At 37.3% G+C, this 25,331-nt stretch overlaps 1 protein-coding gene across 2 annotated transcripts; it reads right to left on the bottom strand.

Moving 5' to 3' along the window:
• Positions 1-2,501: 2,501 nt before the first annotated feature.
• On the bottom strand, positions 2,502-25,331 carry LOC104211317 (DEAD-box ATP-dependent RNA helicase 15-like). 2 transcript variants are annotated; one of them, XM_009760361.2, is made up of 12 exons: positions 25,052-25,331; positions 24,801-24,949; positions 22,827-22,927; positions 17,026-17,198; positions 16,685-16,916; positions 16,325-16,443; positions 15,748-15,804; positions 15,483-15,667; positions 4,692-4,836; positions 4,513-4,596; positions 3,225-3,288; positions 2,502-2,805 (listed from the first exon to the last, which is right to left on the bottom strand). In XM_009760361.2, exons 2-12 carry the CDS (start codon positions 24,914-24,916, stop codon positions 2,795-2,797), a joined length of 1,287 nt encoding a protein of 428 aa, XP_009758663.1. In that variant the 5' UTR covers positions 24,917-24,949; positions 25,052-25,331; the 3' UTR covers positions 2,502-2,794. The 2 variants fall into 2 exon arrangements, 1 of the variants encoding a protein (XP_009758663.1); XR_011405560.1 differs by lacking the exons at positions 2,502-2,805; positions 3,225-3,288; positions 4,513-4,596 and adding an exon at positions 5,903-6,610 and having other exon boundaries at positions 4,709-4,836; positions 25,052-25,230.

Below are 25,331 nucleotides of genomic sequence, written 5' to 3'. Positions count from 1 at the left end.
TGCCCCCAAAGATAAATATTGACTTTTTCACCTCACCAGTCTTTTCTCGCATCTTTCTAGTTCGTCACTCCAGATGTTAAGGCTTTATTTTAAAATCAAGTGGCATGCCTAAGTATGTTGTTGGAAGAGCTCCCACTATGTACCGAAGAACACCTGCCAACCTTTGTATATATATTACCTCATTAACTGGGAAAAGAAAACTCTTCCTCCAGCTTACATGAAGACCGGAAGTTGCCTCAAAGAGAGTTAAGATTGCTCTTATGTGTCTTAATGGATCATTTTTTTGCCTCGCAAAACCAAAGTATCATCTGAATATGGCAGATGAGTTATTTCCAGTCCCCCTCCCCTGCTTGCCACCTTAAACCCACACATCCAACCATTGTTATTGACTAACTTCATGTTATTTAAACCTTTCATTGCAATTAAGAACAGAAAAAGGGAGAGAGGGTCTTCCTATCTCAGCCCTCTACGTGAAGGAAAACAACTTTCAGGAGAGCCATTGATCAAAACAGAAAATTTGACTAAGCGAATGCAAATTAGAATCCATTTGATCCTTTTTCTACCAAAACCCATATCCCTCAACATTTTGAGGAAAGAAATTCAGTTCATGTGATCACAAGTTTTCTTTATATCAGACTTGCATAATATCCCAGGTGTCATCCTCTTTAATATGGAGTCAACACATTCATTAGCCACCAGAGCTGCATCCATCATCTGTCTCCCTTTTATGAAGGTCATCTGTTGTTTGTCCACCAACTTGAAAATTACTATTTTTAGTCTCTTGGTCAGTACCTTGGAGATTATATTATACACAGACCCTATTAGGCTAATAGGCCTAAAGTCTCTTAGTACTCTGCCACCAATCTTCTTTGATATAAGAGCTATATATGATGCATTGAAACTCTTCTCAAAATATTCCAGGGTTTGAAAAAATTTCATTGTTCTCATAATGTCATCCTTTACAACATCTCAACAGGAATGAAAGAAAATAGTGTATCCATCAGGGCCAGGTGATTGGTCTAACGCACATAGCTTAATCCCTGTCCACACCAAACGGGCTCTTAATGAACCTTAAAGTTCTAATTATTGGTGCCAAAACGCTCTTGAACCCTTCGAGATCTGAATCACTTACATTTGTAAGTACCAAAATATTAAATGAACTTATAGGAGGTATCAAATCAGAAAAAGTGATGCTAAAACAACGACAGTTGGGCCGTTGCAGTACCAAACCCTGAGTTAAACTCAAATGAATAATTAAGGTGAATAGTTGATATTTGCTCAATCTCCAAGCTAGTTGCCAACTTCCCTCCCAATTCCCAAATAATTGATAGCAAATTGAATAATTCTATACTTAATACTCTTTCCGTTTCAATTTATACGTCTTAGCTATTGGGGAGTTTACAAGGTTCATCTTTGACCACAGTTTTCTTAAATTTTGATAAGTATTTTGAAATTTAAATTATTATGACTTATAATAATTTATATGTAGCTTCTAAATATGTAATTTTATTTTTAAAAAAATAAAAAATCTATGTCTAAAATTCATGGTCAAAGTTAAGAATTTTGATCCTCGTACTCCGAATCAAGCCACATATAATGAAACATATGGAGTAGCAATTTTAGTGAGAGAGAGAGAGATCTTATTAAAATTTGTGTGAAAAATGAAGAAGGAGAATGGGTTAATTTTATAAACTTAGGAGTCGTTTGTTGCTGGTTAGAGTTATGCATGTATTAGTAACGCAGGAATTAGTTATGTTGAGATTAGCTTTGCAGGATTTAGTTATACATGAATCAGTTATACAGAGTTTAGTTATGCATGGATTAGTTATGAAGGGATTAATCATGCAAGAATTAGTGATTCAAGAATTGTAATATAGAGATTATTATTTGTTGAACGTTTAATTTGTTTTTATTATTCAATGTATAATTTTAAATATCCTTGCCTTTTAAAGAAAATAAAATTTATGTAACTATTTACCCTTGACCATCTTAACTTTGTATATTTTACTAAGCATGTAAAAAGAAGGAAGAACCATACTTCTAAAATAGAAGGAAAAATACAAGTTTAATATTGTAGTACACCTTGTTTCCTTAGTATGGGCTGTGAGATTCACAGTATATTTATCGTTTTAGTTTTAGGCTTTTATCTAGTTTGTTTGCCATTACAATGAAGAGGAGCTCCGTAAAATGCTTTATGCTACAAATTAAATATGAGGATTTTTTGGTCTTATCCATGTATTAGTATTGTTATTTAATATTCAACCACAGATAGCTGTATAAACTTATCCATATACTCGTACCAAAAGGGAAAAAGGAACCAAACATAACATAAGTTGTGCTCTTCCACGTGGCAATTCAGCTTCATCTGCTGGGGCAACGATATGAGAAATTTTTTGTATGCCGAATATCTTAGGGAAGCTTGGCATGATTCTCAGCAGAAAATAATTCTCGAAACTTGAACTAAGCAAATAAGGTTCAGGTAATATTAACTACAGTACAGGTTCTAGAAACTGACATGAATTGATCTAGCAACTAGGCAGCAGAAGGGTCACATAAATTACATACTTAAAAAGATAACATACATGACATTTGAAGTTCTCTAACTGACTAGAACAAGTACGGGTTCCATTAGCTACAGCAATCTAAAAGGCATAGAGGCAGCTACCAGTTCTTCAAATGAATTGGTTCAAATTACGACGCTGTTGTTGAACGAAAGCAAGCATAACCACCTCATTGTTAATTCCGTTGTCTTCATGGACATAAACGTGAATATTTTCCAGGAAGGCCTCATCATCTATGATGGCACTGCACACACAAGACAACAGTTTTTGAGCACCCTAAAGCAATCAGAAGCAGTAAAAGATATTGCAAATTGGAGAGAAATAAATCCAGCAAAAGCGAAAGCAATTCAGATGACACTTTAGTTTTGATCTTTCACAACATCAGCCCAAGCAGAGATCTACTTTCATACAACCCAAGCAGTTCGCATAATGGACTATTTTCATCTCTACTTTATAACTCCCAATTTATACTCAACCTCTAAGCAGAGAAAGACTCAAATTTTCACAGGCTTCTTAAATTAATAGCTCCTAAGGCCTATATATACCAAAAGACATTCTGCACTTGCTTCCATAATATAATGAGAGTAAAGCAGCAAACATCCCAAGAAATAAAAGCAAACACTAATGCTATAATGCTTAAGCAAGCATCAAGTAATGTCATACTGTATGTAGAAGTATCAATCTGCTCAGGAAGCTCTTTTATATCCACTTCGAACCTCTCCTGAACCTATAATTCGTAAAACACAAGAACTCAGAATAATAGAAACACAAGAACACAATATCATCATACTATATTACAAGTGGGAAGCTTTAAAGTTGAAGTTGAATTACCAAAATATCCATCAAAAACTGAAAGACGATATTACCTTTTATTCATATAATATTCTTTTAATTTATGATAATAATAATATGCAAATAAACATTGTTAAGTTTTATGGTGGATAAATATTCAATTAATTCTTAAGTTACAAAATGTAAGATAGAAAGACACCCGTTTCCAACAGTTTTCAGGATCTTCAATATTAAAAAAAAAAAAAACTGTTCACTTTAATTCCTACGGGTTAGTAATAAATATAATGTAAAACTCTTTCTCAATTCCTTATTTTGGTCGACAAGTACTTATAATATAAATTAACGACAACTTACTTTACTTTGTTATTCTTTGCCTACAGATCCATTTAAATAACATTGCTCTGTGTGGTTGCGGTTGTCAGTGATGTTCTTGCATCTTTTCCGGTTGCTCTTTTTCATTTGCAGCAAGTGAAATTTGATTGCAACAAATGTGGAGTAAACTCATACTCAGAAGTATAAGATTGATTCTTGGCCAGAGTTATCACAATGTGAAAACATACATCTCCACTTTCTTTGATTCTTGACTATGAATATGTCACTAATGGGGATATTCTCTAGAGGCAAGTTACTTTTTACTGACAGTAATATTTTTGCTTTCAATTCTTTGAAATTGGCCAACTATCTTTTGAAGATGGCAATTGTCACCGTTGCTTTTATTTAATCTTTCCTTTGTTGTTAGTTTTCTTTTTGTTCTTCTTACATAGTTTTATTTGGAGCAATCCAACGTTTAATGGACTGGCATCTTTGTATTTAAGGAGAGCCCGGAGCAAAATTTGTCCTTCATGACTTTCGATCAAATAAAAGTTAAGATGCTAAACGAGGAAGCACAAAGAACATGTGTTTATAGTAGTAGTTTCATTATCCATCTTTGAAGGAGTAATTATTTTCCCCATAACTATCAAGTTATTAAGTGAGTGATAACCGTATTCATATGTCAATTGGAAGAATGTGTATCTTATTCTTTAATTTAATTGTTACACAAAAATAGATCTTAATAATATTATGTGATTATTTATATCTTATACTAAATAACTCGAAATTCACGTGCAACGCACATGTCAAGAAACTAGTAAGAGGATAAATATCAAAGGTCTCTAACCTGGTTAAGAACATCAGAATCTGATGCAGATGACACAAATGTGATGGCAAGACCTTTAGTTCCAAACCTACCAGCTCTACCAACCTATACATTTATAAATTTAAGATAATTATGAGTACCTGCATAAGATGTAGAAATTAAAACACCAAAAACCAAAGAACCCAAAAGATAGGAATTACTCTGTGAAGATAAGTATCTGCGGAATCTGGCATGTCATAGTTAATAACGATGTTAACCCTTTCAATGTCAATGCCCCTGCCAACCAAATCAGTTGCAACAAGAATTCTCTTGTGCCCCTCCTTGAAATTCTTGTAGCGAGTCAATCTACTCAACAGAGACAAGTTATGTATTAAACTTGCATCATGTACAAATTAATAAGAAAATTAAGTGCGGCACAATATGCTTGTTGCAGCCTTCTGATTCAACTCAACTTCGATAAAAGCAATAGTGATGAAAAATTAAACACGATATGTGCAAGTATTAATCACTTCACAAGGGAAGAGTTAGAAAAAAGTAGAACACTGATAAAGCAGGCCATCAGATATTTAATCCTGTGTTGTCAAAGGCGTGCTTAAGCCCTGAAGCGAGGCTCAAAACACGTTGAGCACTTCACCTCGCTTTGTGGGCGCTTTAGAGTCGCATCAAAGCTCTACGGCATATTTTTCCTTCCCAATGAGTGTAATCCAAAAAAGGCGACCTTAAACAATTGATATTTCATTTTATCGTGCATTTTTTTCAATTTCTTTGTCTATATAGTTGTTATTCATGCTTATAATAGTTGTAGCCCGTTTGGCCAAGCTTCTAAAATCAGCTTATTTTGAGAAGTGCTTTTCTCAAAAGTACTTTTAAAAAAAGTGCTTTTGGTGAGAAGTAATTTGTGTTTGGCTAATTAATTAAAAAAAGCACTTTTGAGTAGTAATTAGTGTTTAGCCAAGCTTTTGAAAACTGCTTCTAAGTGTATTTTTCTCAAAAGTGTTTCTCGAAAAGTGCTTTTGGAGAGAAGCTACTTTTTTATGCTTCTCCTCAAAAGCACTTTTTTTCCTTCCAAAAGTTTGGCCAAACACCTCAATTTTTGGCCAAAAGTGATTTTTGCCAAAAAAAAAAAAAACACTTTTGGCCCCAAAAAAAGCTTGGCCAAACAGGCTATTAGTCTGGGACTATGATAGTAGCCTATATTATGCGATGTAGGTGCTATTTATGCTCGAAGTTAACCATACTTTAATTATGTTTTAAGTGCTAAATGATAACAAAATGCTCTAACTGAGGTTTTTTGTGCTTTGCAGGAGCAAGTGTTGATTATGAGGACATTGAACAACTTTTGGAGCTAATTTAGAGCAAGGAAAGCCACTCGGAGGTGAATGCTCGTGAAAGAAGGAGAAAACAATGGAACCTCACTAGTGCGGGCGCGCTTCAGCCGCGCTAGTCCAGGCAGAATAGAACGTTGTGACCATTTATAAAGCACCAAATTAATGCAGCTCAAGGAGCATTCACTTCCGTGGTGTTGGAGGACGGGAGTAGGCGGTTGTTGATGACATACAGCCAGCACTTCCCTTCAAAGGTGAGTGCCGCTGAATGGAATTTACACCCATATTTCATCCACACAATCTCCTTGCCTGGCACACAAATTGTCTCAAAGAATAACTCCCACTGAGTGTATTTCCTGCCATAGGCTTCATAAAAATCCTCCATTTCCGCCACAGGTGCGGGCAACCGGTATATTCCCCGAATAGCCTCAACAGAGGCATCCACAGCCTTCTTGCGCACTGTTACTACACCATTCACATGTTCTTTAACGTTGGCATAGAACTCGCGCACAACCATCAAATTCCCATCATCCGGTTCTTCAAAGAAAATTTCTAGCCCACGCCTGACCAGCTCATTGTACAAGTTGGTACAGCCATGGTGGAGCGACCCTATATCCATGCCCCTCTCCGGTATTGGTTTCTTGGATGCCTTATCAGCAAAACGGTTCTGAGCTGCGGCGGAGATAAACCTGTTACTATCATAAAGACGAGCATGAGCTGAGGCTCTGGAGGATCCAGCGGTCAGCTGGATGAAGCACCGGTGGTTCGGCGTTTCTTGGAAGGTGTCATAGTACCTGGAAGAAGAATATTATTAGCACAACACAAAAGATGTGACTCAACTGCGGTTACTCAGACTTCACCCGCACAATTGGTCACAATTACCATTGACACTCACTGTGTCATTTTAACAAACACTTTGTGGGCATCATTCACCAGAACACCTAATTAACCATGTTATAAACCAATGTTCATCACAATTGCCCCAATATTACCCACCTAAGTTAAGATATGCATCTACACAAACACCACAATCCACAAGCAACTATGTATACACTACAACTTACTTCTAAGAGAAAAAGAAGAAAAACTACTACATAATCAAGAATTCAAAAGAAAACCCAACAAAAATTGGCAAAAAGAAAACCTTACCTGAAGTGGGAGGAGATTGTGAGAGGTGAAGAAGAGTGGTGGGGATGGGATTGGCGTTGAACCTTGGGGGAATTAGGGCTGGGATTATTTGGGAATGGAAAAAGAGGCGTGTTTGAGAGGAGAGGGAGGGGCCTTAGTCGTAGGGGGAGAAGAGGGGTTTGAGGTGCGACAGGAGAAGAGGGGGGATTAGGGTTGGGGTAAACAAATTAATACAAGTAAAATAACAAAACAAGAAAATTAAAAAAAAAATGTTAACTTATACAAAGTGGCAAGCGGAACGGTACTAGCGTGGTCCGAGGGCGCCGTGCTAGTGAAACAGAATACTTTTGCCATATGCGCGTCACTAGCACAGTCTAAGCGCGGCCGCGCTCCTGGGTGGAAATCTGAGGCAGAATACTTTGCCATATGCGCGGTCACTTGCGCGGTCTGAGCCTTGCCGCGCTCCTGGGCCACGAGATTTTTCAATTTTTTACCTATTCCTTCAGCGTCTGATGGACTTATCACTTGCCCAAGCGCACCTGCACTGGTTAGTACTTATTAAAATCAAAAAGAACAATTCTAACTACATTAAAGTCACTACACATTGGGTTGCCTCCCAACCAGCGCCTTAGCTCATGTCGTGGCACGACAGTTACAACAAGTCAATGGGTTGCCTCCCATGCAGCGCCTGATTTAACATCACAGCACGACGCAAGCTCATGTCATCGCTCCTCATTTCAACGTTATCAACACACTGTCCCCTTTTTCTTCAGTTATTCCAAGGTAATGTTTCAACCTCTGCCCATTCACTGTGAATTTGTTCGTCCCATCTTCAGATTCGATCTCCACAGCTCCAATGTAGAAGATGCTTCAGCTGGGGGTGCATTTCTGAGCAAAGTCATTCACAGAGTGTAAAATCCTTCTTGACAAGATGTCCCGGAATTCGGGTGGATGACGAGAGGTACGACCCTGACACCAATAGTGCATTCAGTTCCTCTTGACCTAAATAATTCACATGCAGAGAGCATAGCCACACTCCTGACTCAGATGAGTATACTGACGAAGAAGATTGATGAGATGGGTACAAAGCAAGTGCATATCGTTGACACAACAAATGGAGGACTGTGTACACCTTGCATTAATCAATCTTATGTGTGTTCATGGAGTGGAGAAGGTGACAACCAAGGGTTAAGAGAGGATATGAATTATGTCAACAATTTTGGGGGCCAGAGTACAACAATGGAAACCAGCACCCAACCAGCAGTACAGACCGAACATGCCACAACCTGGAGGAATGCAGCCCCAAGGCCAAATGGTGTCGTATCAGAGACAACAAGGCTTTCAACAGCAGCACCAGCAACAGTTGACATATCAGCTACCTCATCAGCAACAGGACGGCAACATGGTAGAAATCAAGGGTATGCTACAACAAATCATTGGAACAACTGGTAAGATGCAGGAAAAGTTGGCAACGCAATTAAGGGTATTGAAACTCAACTGGGGCAGCTGTCCATGGCCTTAAATAACCGCCCCCAGGAAACATTGCCAGCTGACACGAACATTAACCCCAAGGAGCAAAACCCAAATCAGCTAATGGCAGTAAGTCTCCAGAATTGGAGAGATTTAGACAGGGAGCAAGAAGTTGCTCAATCCAGAAGAGAGACTACACCAGCCACTCCAGTTCCATTGGAGATAGATGAATCAGCAGAACTCACTGAAGGGGTGGTTGAACAGGCGCATGGTGAAAAGGGTAAGGCTAAAGAAAGTGAACAAGTTGCAGAACAGGTGGTACCTCTTATGCCACAAAATTCCAACAAAAAACAGCCAGCAAGCAATGGACAAAGAGTGATGCCTTGCAACATTCCCTCAGAGACTAGCTAAACAAAAGAAAGAAGATCAATACAGGAAATTCATGGAGATGCTTCATCAGATTCAATTGAATATCCCTCTGATGGATGCTTTGAGGGAAATGTCAGGCTATGCAAAAATGATGAAGGACCTGAAATCACGGAAATTTGACTTTCAGGACCTGTCCACAGTAACTCTGACACAGACATGCAGCACAATAGTGACAAGACTCATGGCTCAAAAGATATCTGATCCAGGTAGCTTCACTATTCTGTGTACTATTGGGAGTTATGCCTTTGCAAAAGCATTGTGTGACTTAGGAGATACAAAATTGGGCATTAGCAGAGCTAGACCGACTTCGATGTTGTTGCAACTGGCTGACCGCACGGTTAAAAGGACGACGGGAATTCTTAATGATGTGCTAGTACAAGTGGGAAAGTTTGTATTCCCCGTAAACTTTGTTATTCTGGATTGCCAGGTAAATGAGGAGATACCCATCATTCTGGGGTGACCCCCAAAATTGTTGACATAATTCATATCCTCTCTTAACCCTTGGTTGTCACCTTCCCCACTCCATGAACACACATAAGACTCATTAATGCAAGGTGTATTCAACAATATGCACTTGTTTTGTACCCATCTCATCAATCTTCTTCGTCAGTATACTCATCTGAGTCATGAGTGTGGCTATGTTCTCTGCATGTGAATTATTTAGGTCAAGAGGAACTGAATGCACTATTGGTGTCAGGGTCGTACCTCTCGTCATCCACCCCGAATTCCGAGACATCTTGTCAAGAAGGACTTTACACTCTGTGAATGTCTTGCTCAGAAATGCACCCTCAGCTGAAGCATCTACATTGGAGCTGTGGAGATCGAATCTGAAGATGGAACTAACAAATTCACAGTGAATGGGCAAAGGTTGAAACATTACCTTGGAATGACCGAAGAAAAAGGGGACAACGTGGTGATAACATTGGAGGAGCCCCAATACACAAATGAGGAGTGATGACATGAGTCTGCGTCGTGCCGCAACGTTAAATCAGGCGCTGCATGGGAGGCAACCCATTGACTTGTTGTTACTGTCGTGCCACGACATTAACTAAGGCGTTGGTTGGGAGGCAACCCAATGCGTAGTGACTTTAGTGTAGTTAGAATTGTTCTTTTTGATTTTAGTAAGTACTAACCAGTGCAGGTGCGCGTGGGCGAGTGATAAGTCCATCAAGACGCTAAAGGAATAGGTCAAAAATTGAAAAATCTCGAGGCCCAGGAGCGCGGCCGCACTCAGACCGTGCATATAGCGAAGTATTCTGCCTCAGATTTCCGCCCAGGAGCGCGGTTGCGCTCATACCGCACTAGTGACCGCGCATATGGCAAAGTATTTTGTTTCACTAGTGCGGCCTCGCTCGGACCGCGCTAGTACCGTTCTGCTTGCCAATTTGTATAAACATTTTTTTTTATTTTCTTATTTTGTTATTTTACTTGTATTAATTTGTTTATCCCAACCCTAACCCCCCTCTTCTCATATCACACCTCAAACCCCTCTTCTCCCCCCAAGACTAAGGCCCCTCCCTCTCCTCTCAAACACGCCCCTTTTTCCATTCCCAAATAATCCTAGCCCTAATTCCCCCCAAGGTTCAACGCCAATCCCACCCCCACCACTCTTCTTCACTTCTCACAATCTCCTCCCACTTCAGGTAAGGTTTTCTTTTTGCCAATTTTTGTTGGGTTTTCTTTTGAATTCTTGATTATGTAGTAGTTTTTCTTCTTTTTCTCTTAGAAGTAAGTTGTAGTGTATACATAGTTGCTTGTGGATTGTGGTGTTTGTGTAGATGCATATTTTAACTTATGTGGGTAATGTTGGGGCAATTGTGATGAACATTGGTTTATAACATGGTTAATTGGGGTTTCTGGTGAATGATGCCCACAAAGTGTTTGTTAAAATGACACAGTGAGTGTGAATGGTAATTGTGACCAATTGTGCAGGTGAAGTCTGAGTAACCGCAGTTGAGTCACATCTTTTGTGTTGTGCTAATAATATTCTTCTTCCAAGTACTATGGCACCTTCCAAGAAACGCCGAACCACCGGTGCTTTATCCAGCGGTCACGCTGGATCCTCCAGAGCGCACGCCTCAGCTCCTGCTCGTCCTTATGATAGTAACAGGTTCGTCTCCGCCGCAACTCAGGACCGTTTTGCTGACAAGGCATCCAAGAAACCAATACCGGAGAGGGGCATAGATATAGGGTCGCCACCATGGTTGTACCATGGTTCTTTGAAGAACCGGATGATGGGAATTTGATGGTTGTGCGCGAGTTCTATGCCAACGTTAAAGAACATGTGAATGGTGTAGTAACAGTGCGCAAAAAGGCTGTGGATGCCTCTGTTGAGGCTATTCGGGGAATATACCGGTTGCCCGCACCTGTGGCAGAAATGGAGGATTTTTATGAAGCCTATGGCAGGAAATACACTCAGTGGGAGTTATTCTTTGAGACAATTTGTGTGCCAGGCAAAGAGATTTTGTGGATGAAATATGGGCGTAAATTCCATTCAGCGGTACTCACCTTTGAAGGGAAGTGCTGGTTGCATGTCATCAGCAACTGCCTACTCCCGTCCTCCAACACCACAGAAATGAATGCTCCTCGAGCTGCATTAATTTGGTGCTTTATAAATGGTCACAATTTTGACGTGGCCAAGCTTATTCACGAGGAGATGTTTACACGTTGTCTGGTGAAGAGGTATGGTTTCTTCTTCCCTTCCCTAGACACTAGGCTTTGCCGGGCAGCTCGGGTGCCGGAAAATTTGATTGCGGATGAAAGCGCCGAGAGAGGCAAAGTTTCGAGCAGATAAGGTGACTACTAGGAAGGAGCCTATGGCACCTGGTGGTGATGATAGTGATGACTCTGATGCATCAGAGGAGGGAGAGGATGAGAAGGAGGAAGTAAGAGCTGAGTCACCCGCCGATGATCAGGTTGCAGAAGTTGCAGGACCATCTGGGGTTGGTCGGGTTACCCGGTTAGCAGCCTTAGAGCAGGAGATGGTAGGGATGCGTACCACTATTGTAGACTTGGGGATACGAGTTGATGCTTTGGCCACCCAAAATGCTAAGTCGAAAAAGAAAATCATAGGCTGGCTACGTGCTTTGGGTCGAGCGTCACCTTGGCCCTGGCACTGTCTCCAATAAGGACTGAACACCAGGGAAGTCCCCTTACCTTACTCTGCTTTAATTTCTTTGACATGAGGACATGCCAAATATTTAAGTGTGGGGTGGGGAATGATTGTTATTGTTGTACAATTGTATAAATTTGTTTGGTGTTTTTGTTGTTCGGTGTTTTTGGTTGTTGTTAATTAACTTCGACTTGGCCCGAAGACGGACACTTCTAGACGGGTCTCTTGAGGGACTTAAGTCGAACAAAAAAAAAGTTTTCTTCTGTTAGGTAGTGTATCAACTCCCCTTTGGTTTTTCTTTAAACCACGGTTCTTTTCCAAGGGTTTCCATTTGAACCGGGTGTAGTTAGTTTTTCTTTTTTTTTTTTAGTTTGAGAATTTTTGGGCGAAGAAGAATAGAGATTGCTTTAATGTGACACTTAGGCTCATTAGTTGACTCTAGCAATAAAGCCTTAAAATGTGTGTTCTTGAGTTGGCTTAAGCACTTTGAGCAAAGTGTCTGATGGTCCTAACTGAATTGAGTCATGTGCCATGTGTGAGTGAGGCTTTGTGTATTCTATGCTAACACTCAATGCCTAAAACTTGCCCTGTGTGTGTACGAAGCGAAATGGTAGTCTTAATTGGTCTGGAAAGTGATATAGGTGTTTCCTTGTTAAACGTATCTATATATGTTTTCACCCACCTGATTGTATATATCTTAGTTAACCCCTTTGAGCCTGTAATCATGTTTCTTTAGCAACCACATTACAAGCCTTGCCCAGGTTGTGAATTGTCTATCTTTTTGAACCTTGTCACCTCTTAGAAGCACTTGAATTGTAATGAATATGGAAAAGTTAAAGTGTGGGGTGTTTGGTTGGGCTTTTGAGTAGAGCTAATGAAATAAGAGAAAGTTGCACGGTGTTGAGAAAAAAAATAAGAGTCACTTGAATTGAAAAAAAAATATAATATATATATATTCCTTGCTAAGTGGTGGCTTTTGATATAAGTATGCTTAAAGAAGTAGGGGGTTTAACTCAATGATGTAAAGGTGGAATAAAGGTTTGACAAAGGTATGGGCTTAAAAGTGAAAGATGTATTGAAGTGCTTAGGGAGGTATAGTCACTATACCCATATGCATCATACTTGTCCTGCAGCCAACATTACAACCAAATAAAGTCCTACTTGATTCACGATCAAATGAGCTCGATTAGTCGAGTATTACACTACGGGCAAGCTTATGGTGTGTTGTTTGTGGCATAAGAATTTCTTACTGATGGTGAGTGGAATCTTACGTATTTGAATTCCTCAGTGTATGAATTACAATGACCATGACGCAAGTCTCTTTTGTGGTGAGTAGGCACTTGATTCATGAAGGGAAGGTAAGTCTGGACCTCTGACTGAGAGTATGAAAGCCGGTTAGGGATATTACGTGGCTAGACAGAAAGTCCACTCTTGAGGTTAGGATGTTACGATAAGGTAGTTTATCTATGGGAATTATTCCTAAGGAGTAGGAAAGTGACATTGTGATGATTAGGCCTATAGAGTGTAGTGTTGCTGTTAGAGGACTAGCAACGGTTTAAGTGTGGGGTGTTGATAGTAGCCTATATTATGCGATGTAGGTGTTATTTATGCTCGAAGTTAACCATACTTTATTGAGGTTTTAAGTGCTAAATGATAACAAAATGCTCTAATTGAGGCTTTTTGTGCTTTGCAGGAGCAAGTGTTGATTATGAGGACATTGAACAGCTTTTGGAGCTAATTTGGAGCAAGGAAAGCCACTCGGAGGTGAATGCGCGTGAAAGAAGGAGAAAAGGAGAAAAGGAGAAAACAGCGGAACCTCACTAGCGCGGGCTAAGCGCAGGCACGCTAGTCCAGGCAGAATGGAACGCAATATGCGCGGTCACGCTCGTCAATTCGCTGAACCTATTTCCAGGGGTAATTTCGAAAGTTCGGGGCAACTCTCCTTGACATATAAGAAGCCCAAGTCGCCCAAAGAAAGGGTATCAAGGTTTTTATAGTTTTGTGGAGGCAAGAACAAGTGTGAGAAGATCAAGACACCATTAGAGTTTTCATTCTTCTTCTTGTTATCATTATTCTGTGAATTATGACTGATTTTATGGTTTTATCTTGTTTTATCATGAGTAGCTAAACATTTAATCTAGGGTTGATGGAACCAATTGTTAGATGAAGTTTTGACTCAGTTTTGTTATAATCGAGCCGGGTTTATTATATGATTGTTCAACTATATTTTGTATGGTGATTAATTGAATGGGCCCTTGATTAATCGTATCTAATTGCCTTGTGTTGCTTGAGAAAGAATACTAGGTTAGATTGTTGTTGAACAACACTTTTGGGTAATTGAAAAGATTCATTACTTGCATTTAAAAGTGGGGTTAGAGATAACGAAACTTTGGTGGGATAATTCAGAGCTGCATAAATTATCAGCTAGAGTTGATCGAGAAATAATTGCGGTAACCTGTAGCTCATAATCCTCATAGAGTATCACAGCGAGATTATAGCAAAAGAGTTAAGAATTAAACTAGCAATTGGGGAAATCAATACCCTAGATCTTTTTACCATTGAATTATCTTTAATTTAGACTATTGTTAGTTTTAATACCATTTTATTTTAGTTAAATAAATCCCAATATTTATTGATAAAAATCTTGCATCCGGAAATTGTTTGAGCTTGTACTAGCATCGCTAAGAGTTGTAATAGAGGATTCGACTCCGGACTTGAAAACCAGATTATATTTGCAACGACCGCTTTGTCTTTTATACGGCATAGTTGGGCGTGATTAGACTACATGCATATTTTTACTTTTTCTCCCATTGCGCCCTTTTTCATTAAAGCCCACACTTTATTTGCGCTTTGCGCTTAAAGCCCTAACGGACCTTAGAGCTTTTTTGCGCTTTTCGCCTTTGATAACACATTTTAATCACATACATCTTGTTGGACAGGTATCAAGATACATCTTAACTTCCCCATATAATCTTTATTAGCAATTTAGCATTGTTAATAAACTGAACCTTGGGAATAGCTCTGATAGGTATTATTTATTTAGCAACTTCCTTCTTTCTTTTCAACTCTATGTACGAGGCTTGCTCATATTTCTATCTTTTTTGAAGAAATTCATATCATTCTCTTAGATGTGCAGATTAGGGTTAATGGTCCCAAGGTTCAAGTACTCAGTTTTTACTTTTTTTTCTATCTCTTCCACGGTTCCACCTGTGAAGCTGGAGTTTAGCAGTTCAACCAAAAGAAATTTTTTTAGGAAAGATTTTGAGGATGTGTGTGCTTTTATATACTACTGCTTTTTATTTTTCGGCTAAATGTGGAAGTTACATGATATGTTGCAAGTCTATGATGACTGAGATTTTCTCGTCTTAACTAGGTTTACATGAAAGGGATTATGATGTTTCTCAATGTAGAGAATGCTTTATATGCAATTAAGTACAGGGATCTTTTGGGTTTAACGAAAATTAAGTACATCTCTAAGTGCATAAGCAGATAAAGTGGAGAGTTCTTCAAATAATAGCTATACAGACCTCTCTTCCTGAGTCATGCCAGAGTGGATGCAGATAGATGGAAAATTGCACTCAACAAGCAACTTGTTCAGCTGTGCTGCTCTGCTCACGCTCTTGACAAATATAACAACTTGATTGAAATCCAAAGCATCCAGCAGGTCATTCAGCTTCCGGTTCTTCTCCGTTTCGCTCAATTTGATGTAGTGCTGTCATGAAATAGAAACAAGGTAAGAAGACAGACTAATTTTAAGAAATGGTGTACCATGTCCAGGTCCCAAAGATGTACCTGTACAAGTCCATGAAGGGTCAACTTGGCCTCGTCGTCAACATAAATTTCCATTGGCTGAAAGGAATAAATGTCATACCAAAGCATATTAGGAGCTCCGTGAAGCTAATGGTATCCAGTACGAAATGAATAGGATGAAGATCCCCCTGAATCAAGATTCCAGTCCATTTTTCTGAATGTTCTCCTTGCAGATAGTGTAAAAGCACACCAATGATTTCCCAACGTTGCTAAACATGTATTCTTACAGTGCTGAGAGAAAACCACCGTAAAGCTGCAACCATCAACCCCACCCATTTTACTCCATTTCCACTATAGATCTTCCCCAAACCTCGATCTTTTCGACTATCTCACAAGCAAAACGAAAAATGGAAAGATAAATAGGGACAAAAACAAGCGAACTAAAAGCTTAGTGCAGCTATCAGATTTCCCGCTCAACTACTCGACTCTAATAATCCCTCATCTTTGAGCTCCCTTATAAACTATGCTTTGACCAGATACAACTTATCTCCAGCAGAAAGCTGAAATTATGGAAAAATTGGTACACTTCTAAATTGTAGAACTTGGCACAGGACATTACATCTTGCATAAATTTCTTGCAAACAGGGCGAATCTCTTTGCTGAGTGTTGCTGAAAACATCATTACTTGCTTGTCATGAGGAGTCATCTTGAAGATTGTCTGCACATCTCTTCTCATATCTGAACAAAACACAGGTAAATCAGTAAAAGAGCTACTGAAAGAAAACATGTCAGGTTAGCAACAGGAATCATGAATTACAGTATCCAGCTAATACATACTATATGTTGCGCGGACTCTCCAAAATGCTGCCACCCGTGTCGGATCCTCCAAAAATACACTACTTTTGGAGGATCAGACACTCACCCTGAGATATTTTCAGAGAGTCCGAGCAACATATAAATATTATTTATTTATACATACCAAGTGATTCAAGCATTTTGTCGCATTCATCCAGTATAAAATGCCTCACGTTCCTCAAAGACAGGTCCTTGTCTCTAGCCAATGCAAGCATTCTTCCGGGAGTTCCAACAACTATATGAGGGCATTCATTCTTCAGAAGCTCCTTGTGAAGTTTGATATTGACACCACCATAGAAAACAGCAACTTTGATATCAGGCAAATAAGTGCTGAACCTCTCAAATTCATGACAGATCTGCAGCAACCAAATAACCCCACACAAAAATATCGTTAGCTTAGCATAGATTCGCAAGCAGAAGAAATTCCAAAACAAAAATTGCATATTTCATAATTTCAATACATACCTGATAAGCTAATTCCCTTGTGTGACATAGAACCATGGCAGCAACTTGACCAGCAACAGGTTCAATCTGTTGCAGAGTTGAAAGGACAAAAACAGCAGTTTTGCCCATTCCAGATTTAGCTTGACAAATAACATCCATGCCTAGGATTGCTTGTGGAATACACTCATGTTGCACTGATGAAGAACCAAATAAATTGGAGCCAAGGAGACCTCAGTTTCAGTTCAAAAAAGTTTTATCATTGTACACCTCCAAAATAGTAGTGATTTACCTGAAAACAGAAGATAGAAAGAAATCATCATTAACTACCTAAAAGACAAGGAACAGCATAACAACAAAAATGAAAAGCGAATCGAGAATATATAAGAAAAAGATAGAACTAAAATCCCCACATTCTGCAATATCTAAAAGGATATGTATACTGATCAAAAAATAAATAACACCACATTCCAGAACTTCCGAATGGAATTTCTTTCACACCCACCAAGCTTGCTTTGGTAAAAGCTATATGCTTCAATGCAAAGGATGGCATAACATGACTGCATTCACAGCTTTAAAATTAGAGGATTCAACTCAAGACTGTAACCTACTAAAAATTCATTAAGTTGAATGCAGGCCCAACACGGAGCCTTTATATTGCTCGGCAGGGTTTGAAATCGCATAAATGAATTCATATTTTTATCAGTTCCAGAATACTATTACAATTCCCGATCTTTTCTCGCTAATGGTGGTTCTTCGGAAGATCATGTCCAAAATGTTGTTAACTCCAGTACATTTGTAGGTATAAATAAGTAGATACATCAACTTCGTAAATGAAGAAGCTGAGTATAAGAGACTTGTTCCAGTGGAAGCTAGTCGTATATAATTTTCACCATACTTGCACAATGATAAATAACTAAATAAATAACTCAAAATCGCATGTACTTTCTACCAGCGACTTGCATAAGCACCTTAACATCCAAATCTATGGCATGTAAAAGGCAACACTATAAGAAAAAATAAGAATAGCAGTGGATGCACCCCTGTTATGATCAAAGAAAGGATTATCAGCCAAAGAGTCTTTGCAAATTAAGTTTTGAGTTATAAGTTATCAAAGTCTTTGCTCACACATTAGGGTAAAGTTATTTTGTTCAGAGTCAAACGAAAGTAAGCATAAAATATCACTTTAACTCGAACGATTACATTTGTCAATCTTATAGAAGGTTGGCTTGTTAGATCTATATGAACTAGGAGCCAGGTTAGTCTGTTTCCCTATTGTTAGACCAACTTGTCTGAAGTTTCTTGCTCTTGTAAGCTCATCTTGACCTATCTATGCTCACTAATTCGGTGTTTGATAAGCAATTTCCCTCATATTTCTTTTTAGAAGAACCTACTTTAGCTATATTTACAAGCACTAATAACGGCACCCTGAAACTGACACCATCGGTATGACGGTATCTAAAGCCATTAACATGGGCTTGGTCCGTTGGCTGGCCCAGCCCAACCCATGATTTAGAATGGTTAGGCTAAGATTTTTGGAGCCCATTTAAAATCGAGGCTTTTAAGCCCGCAACCCGTGAGGCTGGGCCGCTGGCCCGAGCCAGCCTGTGGGCCTAAAAGATACTCAATTAGAAGTATAAAATTGAAGGAAAATAGGGAACTAAAAACAATAAAAAGAGTAGCCCAAACTTAAAAGTTTATTAATCTCATCATATTAAAAGATTAAAAGTCCTAAGATTTATTCATATTACTATAGTAGCATTGGAAGCAACATTCTACATTGGTGGGCGTGTTCTCACCAAGTATATAAGTTGCATCCTTCTTGGAAATGTCCAACACATGTTACTACTCGAAATGGGTTGCACTGCTTTTCCCAAACTCAAACTGGTAAAAATTTTAATGCGATTTTAAATACTATTAGTTCTTAAAAAAAGTATTTCTAAAGTTTAATTAATTAACATTGCACATGGAATTTTAGATGTAGATGAAAATAAAGATGACGTGATGGTGTTAGATATGTCATAAGTCCCCATGGAAGTTTTTTGAGTAGTTTATTTTGAGTTTTGACGTTTAATGAATAGAATATTATCCTCTCTCAGTGTTTTATTGTAATCTATTGAAACAATATTAAAAGTTATTAAGTTTTGCAGAAACTTTCTGTACAACATATTTTTTTCATTTATATATACATATGTTGCATTATTTAGGGTAGAACCTACATTTTATCTATTTGAAACTTTATTACCCTTAATGTCCATGTTTAGTTAATTACCCCGCATAAATAAGTTTTGTTTACAAATATATACAATTCACCTTAAAAGGCTCTCAATTCATTATTTGTGCCTTCAATCAAGGGATGTAGTTACACCCATTTCTTTTTTTTCTCTCCTCTTTTCCCTTTTCTCTCCTGATCTTCCACCCACACTCCAAATAATTTTTTGCGTGACTTTTAATGAATATATCTTCAATATGTTTTCCTTATCAAAATGAAACAGATCACTCCCTGAGCTATTTTAGAAAGTTATTATTCCTCCTTCAAGTTTTAATCATTCATAAGTTTCTAATTCTTTGCTTTATAATATATATATATATATATATATATATATATATATATATATATATTAAGCATGAATACAGTGTTGGTTGACCAAAAATAGCCCTAAAATATATAAAATTAGAGGTTATTTTGGGTTAAATATAATAGAAATAGAGTTCTAATTAAATACTACATTTGAATTTTGGTACCTAAAAATCAGCTACTAATTATCTACTTGAATTAGAGAATACATAAACCAAACTCATTCCTAATTATACTAGATTTATAGTTTCACATTTCTTTAGTTCCATTTAAAATGCCAAATTTTTTTCTTTTTTGTAAATCCTTCATGTGAAATTAAAAAATAATAGGAGAAAAGGAACCCAACATAGATTTGTTCATCACTCAATGTAAATTTTTTCTACTTCTTAAGTATAATAATTTATTTTAATAAATCTATCACAATTTGTTTCAAAATTCAAATCGAATTGAAATAGTTGTGAAAATTAAGAGTTGAAATAGGAAAATTGTGTCTCTGGACTTGCGCTTAAGTTGTAAATTACAGCTGTGAACTAATTAAAGACCATGAACTTAACGTGTGTTGTTGCATGTCATACAAGATGATCTAATACCATTAACTATCTACAATATACCGAGAGTATTAACTTAATTAAGAGAGAAGAAAATCACGGAAGACTCAAAGGACATTCCTGTCAATTAACATTGGAAGCCTAATAAATTTTTGAAGTTGAGTCTAAGAGTCCGTTGAATTGAAACTTTTGAGTACTCAATTATAAAATAATTATTCTTACACACACTTAAAAGAGTTTATAAGGACATCCAGCTTTAGTATGATGAATAAATTAACGTAATGAAAATTTCAACATACCAGTTGAGCCGCTAAGCATGTGACACAAACTTCTAAGAATTAAAATTGGCTCCTAATAAAAAAATACAAATTGTCTAACAAAATTGTTAACTCTAGGAATTAATCAAGCATGCGATTTTGTAATTGGGGTTGGGACTTTCATGTAGCTACAATGTTGCTTCAATTGAATTGAAAATATATGCCATTACTTAAATGTACATATGAGAATAATTAGAATTTAGCTTTTAAAAGAAAATAGATGTATGAAAAGAACCAGTTTAAACTAGGAATACAAATTCATTTTTCTTACTTTACTTTTGTTTTCATCTTTCTTTTCTTAGCAGGATATTTTTTACGTGTGAAACACGTACATAGAAACTAGTATATATATAAGGCCATGAGATCAGCAGAATTGAACAGACTTATTGCTATAGAGGACCTTTAATTCGCTTGTGTTTTACACTATAAACCCCAAAATTGAGTTTTTACGTTGTCTGGTAATTAAACTGGACAAATCATGAATCCAGCTTAGCGGATATTAGGCAGCACTAAGAAAACAAAACCATCAGCCTATTGTTTAAAGTTCTATATATCATTTTGTCCTTCAAAATTAACTGCATTTTTGGATGAAAAATTAGCACCCCCACCAATTATTTGGAAATTATCACAACAAGTATGTGTTTTTTGAGTTACAGAAAATAGTTCAAACAAACATTTCTTTTGATTGATGTTTAGTTGCATTATTTTTCAAAACGCGATGTGTCGGGACAACCCCACATCCCCATGGCTTGAGAAAATTGATGGCTGGAGTAGATAGAAAGGTGATTACAAAACCAAAATTATCTGTAATTTTATTGTTCCCATAAGTTGTATATTTTGTATTTGATTTGTACACAATAAAAATAAATTTCATACAACTATTTATATATTATACAACTTATCTACAATTTTCACACATTATTTCTACCCAGTTAAATACAACTACAATAACATACAACTTAAATACAAATTTTATACAAAATTTATACAATATGTCTTTTGTATATTTTGTATCTAATTTATACATAGTAAAAACAAATTTCATACAACTAATTATATGTTATACAATTTATCTACAACTTATCTACAATTTTCATACATTATTTCTACTCAGTTATATACAACTACAATATCGTACAACTTAAATATAAATTTTGTACAATATTGTTTAACTTTCATACAATAGTTAAATAAAATATATATATATATATATATATATAAACAACATAATACAATTTTTCCACAATATTTTTACAATTTTACTACAATTTCGTAAATATAATGTATATCATGTCTTCTTCTTCTTCGAGTTTCAATCTGAAATTCAGCCAAAATCAAGTCTAATCTTCACCAAAACACCCTCAAAATTGAGATATAAACTCCAAACCATGTTCCCAATTGTTTGCAACAACACCCAATCCAAACAAATAATGGTTTTTGAAAACCCAAATTCGAATTCAAAGCTTCAAATCTTTTTAATGGCTGTCAATGGTGGAATTGCTGTTATCTTTTCCTTTGCTTTACATTACTGAAATTAGGGATTGAGAAATAGAGAGAGACGTAGAGAGAATCCCAATTCTTTGCAACACTCAATTCAAACAAATAATGTTTTTCGAAAACCCAAATTCGAATTAAAGGGAAACAAACGAAACAAAAAGCTAAAAATTTTCCCTGACTTCGAATGTGTAGGTGACCAGCTAGATTGTGCAAAATATTGCAGTGAACTTTCAAAACTTTGAACAACTAATAAATATTTTTGTTGACGGATCTTCGAACCATCACTTATTGAACCATCAGTTTTGTTTAAATTGCTTCAAATTAATGATTATCAATGGCGGAATTGTTGTTCTATTGTGCAAGATATGTGGGTGAGGAGGGTGGGATGTGGAGAGAGAAACGTGGGGGGAGTGGGAATATACGGTAGAGTTATTTTAGGACACTAATTAATATCACTAATTCCCTTAAAATGTACATAAATAGTAATTAGGTATATAAAATGTAATTATAGTAAAACTTGAGGAGGGAGGGTAATATAGTTTCATATAGTGTATAGGAATGTAAAAATTCCAAAATATATTTTAAAAATGACGAGCCAGCCCGTGGAGCCCACAACCCACATAGGACTGGGTCGGGCTGACCATCTTAAGATCCATGAAAATGTTGGATCGGCCCAGCCTGGCCCGTCATATGCCAAAGCCCATGTGGGCCCATATTGACAGCTCAACTGGTATCTACTTGTATATCTTCTTATCTATTTAGGGTAAAGATGGTAAAACAGGAGGAAAATGTTCTCACAAGCAGTAACCTAGATTAACAATAAAACCAACAAACTAAGGAAAACATTTTCTGTAAAATAAAGTGCCCACATATGAGATGACTTGCCTTCAGACGGATGCTCAAACCCTGAATCTACAATAGCCCGCAATAGCTCTGGCTTTAGCAGAAAGTCTCTGAATCCAGAACTGTGAATGCCAACGTAACCCCTACATTGAGAAAATAAAGCATTCCAAACTTAGCCAAGAGTGTAACTACAATAGCTACACTACTAAACTAACATATCCTTTTATCTTTCTTGAGTCAAAGGTTAACCGAAAACAGCATCTCTACTTTCTTAGAGTAGGATAAGGTCTGCGTACAGACTACCCTCCCCGACCCCACATATGGGATTACAAAGGGTTTATTGTTGTTGTTGCACTACTAAACCAAAACTATGCATCAATACAAACTAGTTCAGATCAGCTATATAAATACTAACATTCCTACACATTTACCCATTATATTCCATAGAACACAATCCAAGCTCGGGAAAAAAATATCCAAAAAAATGGTCAAGCAGAAATATAAGCATACTTACAGAAATGTCAAAACTGATGAATCATTATACATATATGTGTGCGTGGGCGGGGGCGTGTAACTATTGTAGTTACACTACAATAGCTACACTACTAAACTAACATATCCTTTTATCTTTCTTGAGTCAAAGGTTAACCGAAAACAACCTCTCTACTTTCTTAGAGTAGGGTAAGGTCTGCGTACAGACTACCCTCCCCGACCCCACATATGGGATTACAAAGGGTTTATTGTTGTTGTTGCACTACTAAACCAAAACTATGTATCAATACAAACTAGTTCAGATCAGCTATATAAATACTAACATTCCTACACATTTACCCATTATATTCCATAGAACACAATCCAAGCTCGGGAAAAAAATATCCAAAAAAATGGTCAAGCAGTAATATAAGCATACTTACAGAAATGTCAAAACTGATGAATCATTATACATATATGTGTGTGTGGGCGGGGGCGGGGGTCTAGCTAACGTATTACCTTTTCATGTAGTATTTTAGCAAGGTACCCATTTTTATTTTTCCAAAAAGGCCATTGCATTTTCATTAATAGCATGGGAAATTTTTGTCTTTTCACAAAAAAGAACACCTAATCCCCCCCCCCTCTTTGTGCCCTTTCCTTCTTTCCATTGTTCAGGGAGAAATCAAAGCAAAAATAGATAAACGATTGAATCAAAGGCCAAAACCCAGAATAGCTCTTCTAATTTTTATTCCATCCGCAGCAATTTGACCATGGGCTTTCAATTGCAGAAGTCATTGCTAAAAGAAAATTCTCTGCATAAAGAGAAACCATCTCCCAGAATGCAAATTACTAAAAGGTTGTTTTGTTTTTCCGCTAAAATGGGAGTAGAGATTGAAGAAGAGCACGGGAGTTAATTTTATGAGATAAAACGATGACAAAGAGTTAGAGATTGATGAAAAAGAAGGAGATTGGAGACTTATTATGTGTGAAAAGACAAAAATTACCCCACCTATTATAGGAAAAGTAGTGGAATTTTTGGTAAAGCAAAAAACGGAATCTTGCAAACATACTACCTTCATGTAGTATGTTAGCAAGACCTCATATATATATACACTCACTATGTCCTATTTTATGTAGCAAACTTTTCCTTTATAGTCTTTCCAAAAAGGATAGACATCTATCTTTCTATATTGGAAACAATTTAACTTTAAGCTTCTTAGTTTACCAAGATTTGGTCTATTGGAAACAGCTATCCTAACAAGATAGGGGTAAGGTCTGTGTACACACTACCCTCCCCAGACCCACGGTGTGAGATAATACTGGGTATATTGTTGTTGTAGTTTAACAAGATTTGTTTTAGACAACATGTTTCAATGTCTGCATGCTACGTGCGTGCTATAAACACCAAAAACAGGTGTTTTTTCCTGTTGGGATGGAGGGAGTAATATATATAATACGTGTATGTATATATGAACACCAGAAACAGCACACATGTAAGAACAACCAACGGTAACAGAAAATTCAGAAGTGAAGAGTAAAGCTCACTTCTTGGCGGACTCGCCATTAACTTTAGCGGAGATGGAATCAGGGGCTTTTTCGTCATCTTCTTCGTAGTCGAGAAGCTCCTCCTCGTAAGCATCGTTCTCCTTTGTGTCTCCCATTATTCCCTACTGCTCTACCTGAAACGCACAGATCTAACCCACAAAAGCAGGAGGAAATTTCAATTCAGTACGCAAAAAAATTAAGATAAAATTAAAAAAAAAAAAATCATTCTTCTTGAAGAAAGTACCGATTACCTTTTTGGATCTTTAAAGATGGTTGAGCTCCTTGGGGGATTAGGGTTAGGTATGGAGCGTCTGCAAAGAAAAACGTTAGGAGAAAATAGCAAAACCAAAATTGTGTTGAGAGAGAGAGAGTGGGGGCAGTGATAGGGTTTAGCACTGGAGAGGACAGCCTAAAAATTATTTTTGTGTTTGTTATGGTTACGGATTTCAAGATGTTATCCTTTCATTTGTCCAAAGAGAGAAATACAGAAACAGACCACAAATATCTCTATCTCTCTCTATGAAAAACACC

This window comes from Nicotiana sylvestris, chromosome 2 (assembly GCF_000393655.2).
Source record: "Nicotiana sylvestris chromosome 2, ASM39365v2, whole genome shotgun sequence".
NCBI classification, from domain to species: Eukaryota; Viridiplantae; Streptophyta; class Magnoliopsida; order Solanales; family Solanaceae; genus Nicotiana; species Nicotiana sylvestris.
The sequence above is the reverse complement of the archived record's forward strand: the minus strand, read 5'-3'. Positions and strand labels throughout refer to the sequence as shown.

Bases quoted from the DNA above. Each gene is read 5' to 3' on its own strand.
- LOC104211317 (XM_009760361.2), bottom strand. From the start codon at position 24,916: ATGGGAGACACAAAGGAGAACGATGCTTACGAGGAGGAGCTTCTCGAC. The intron at 15,668-15,747 runs GTACATCTTTGG...ATTTCATGACAG, and splicing joins CCCTTCATGGACTTGTACAG to CACTACATCAAATTGAGCGA. The intron at 3,289-4,512 runs GTTAGAGACCTT...TACGAATTATAG, and splicing joins ATTCTGATGTTCTTAACCAG to GTTCAGGAGAGGTTCGAAGT.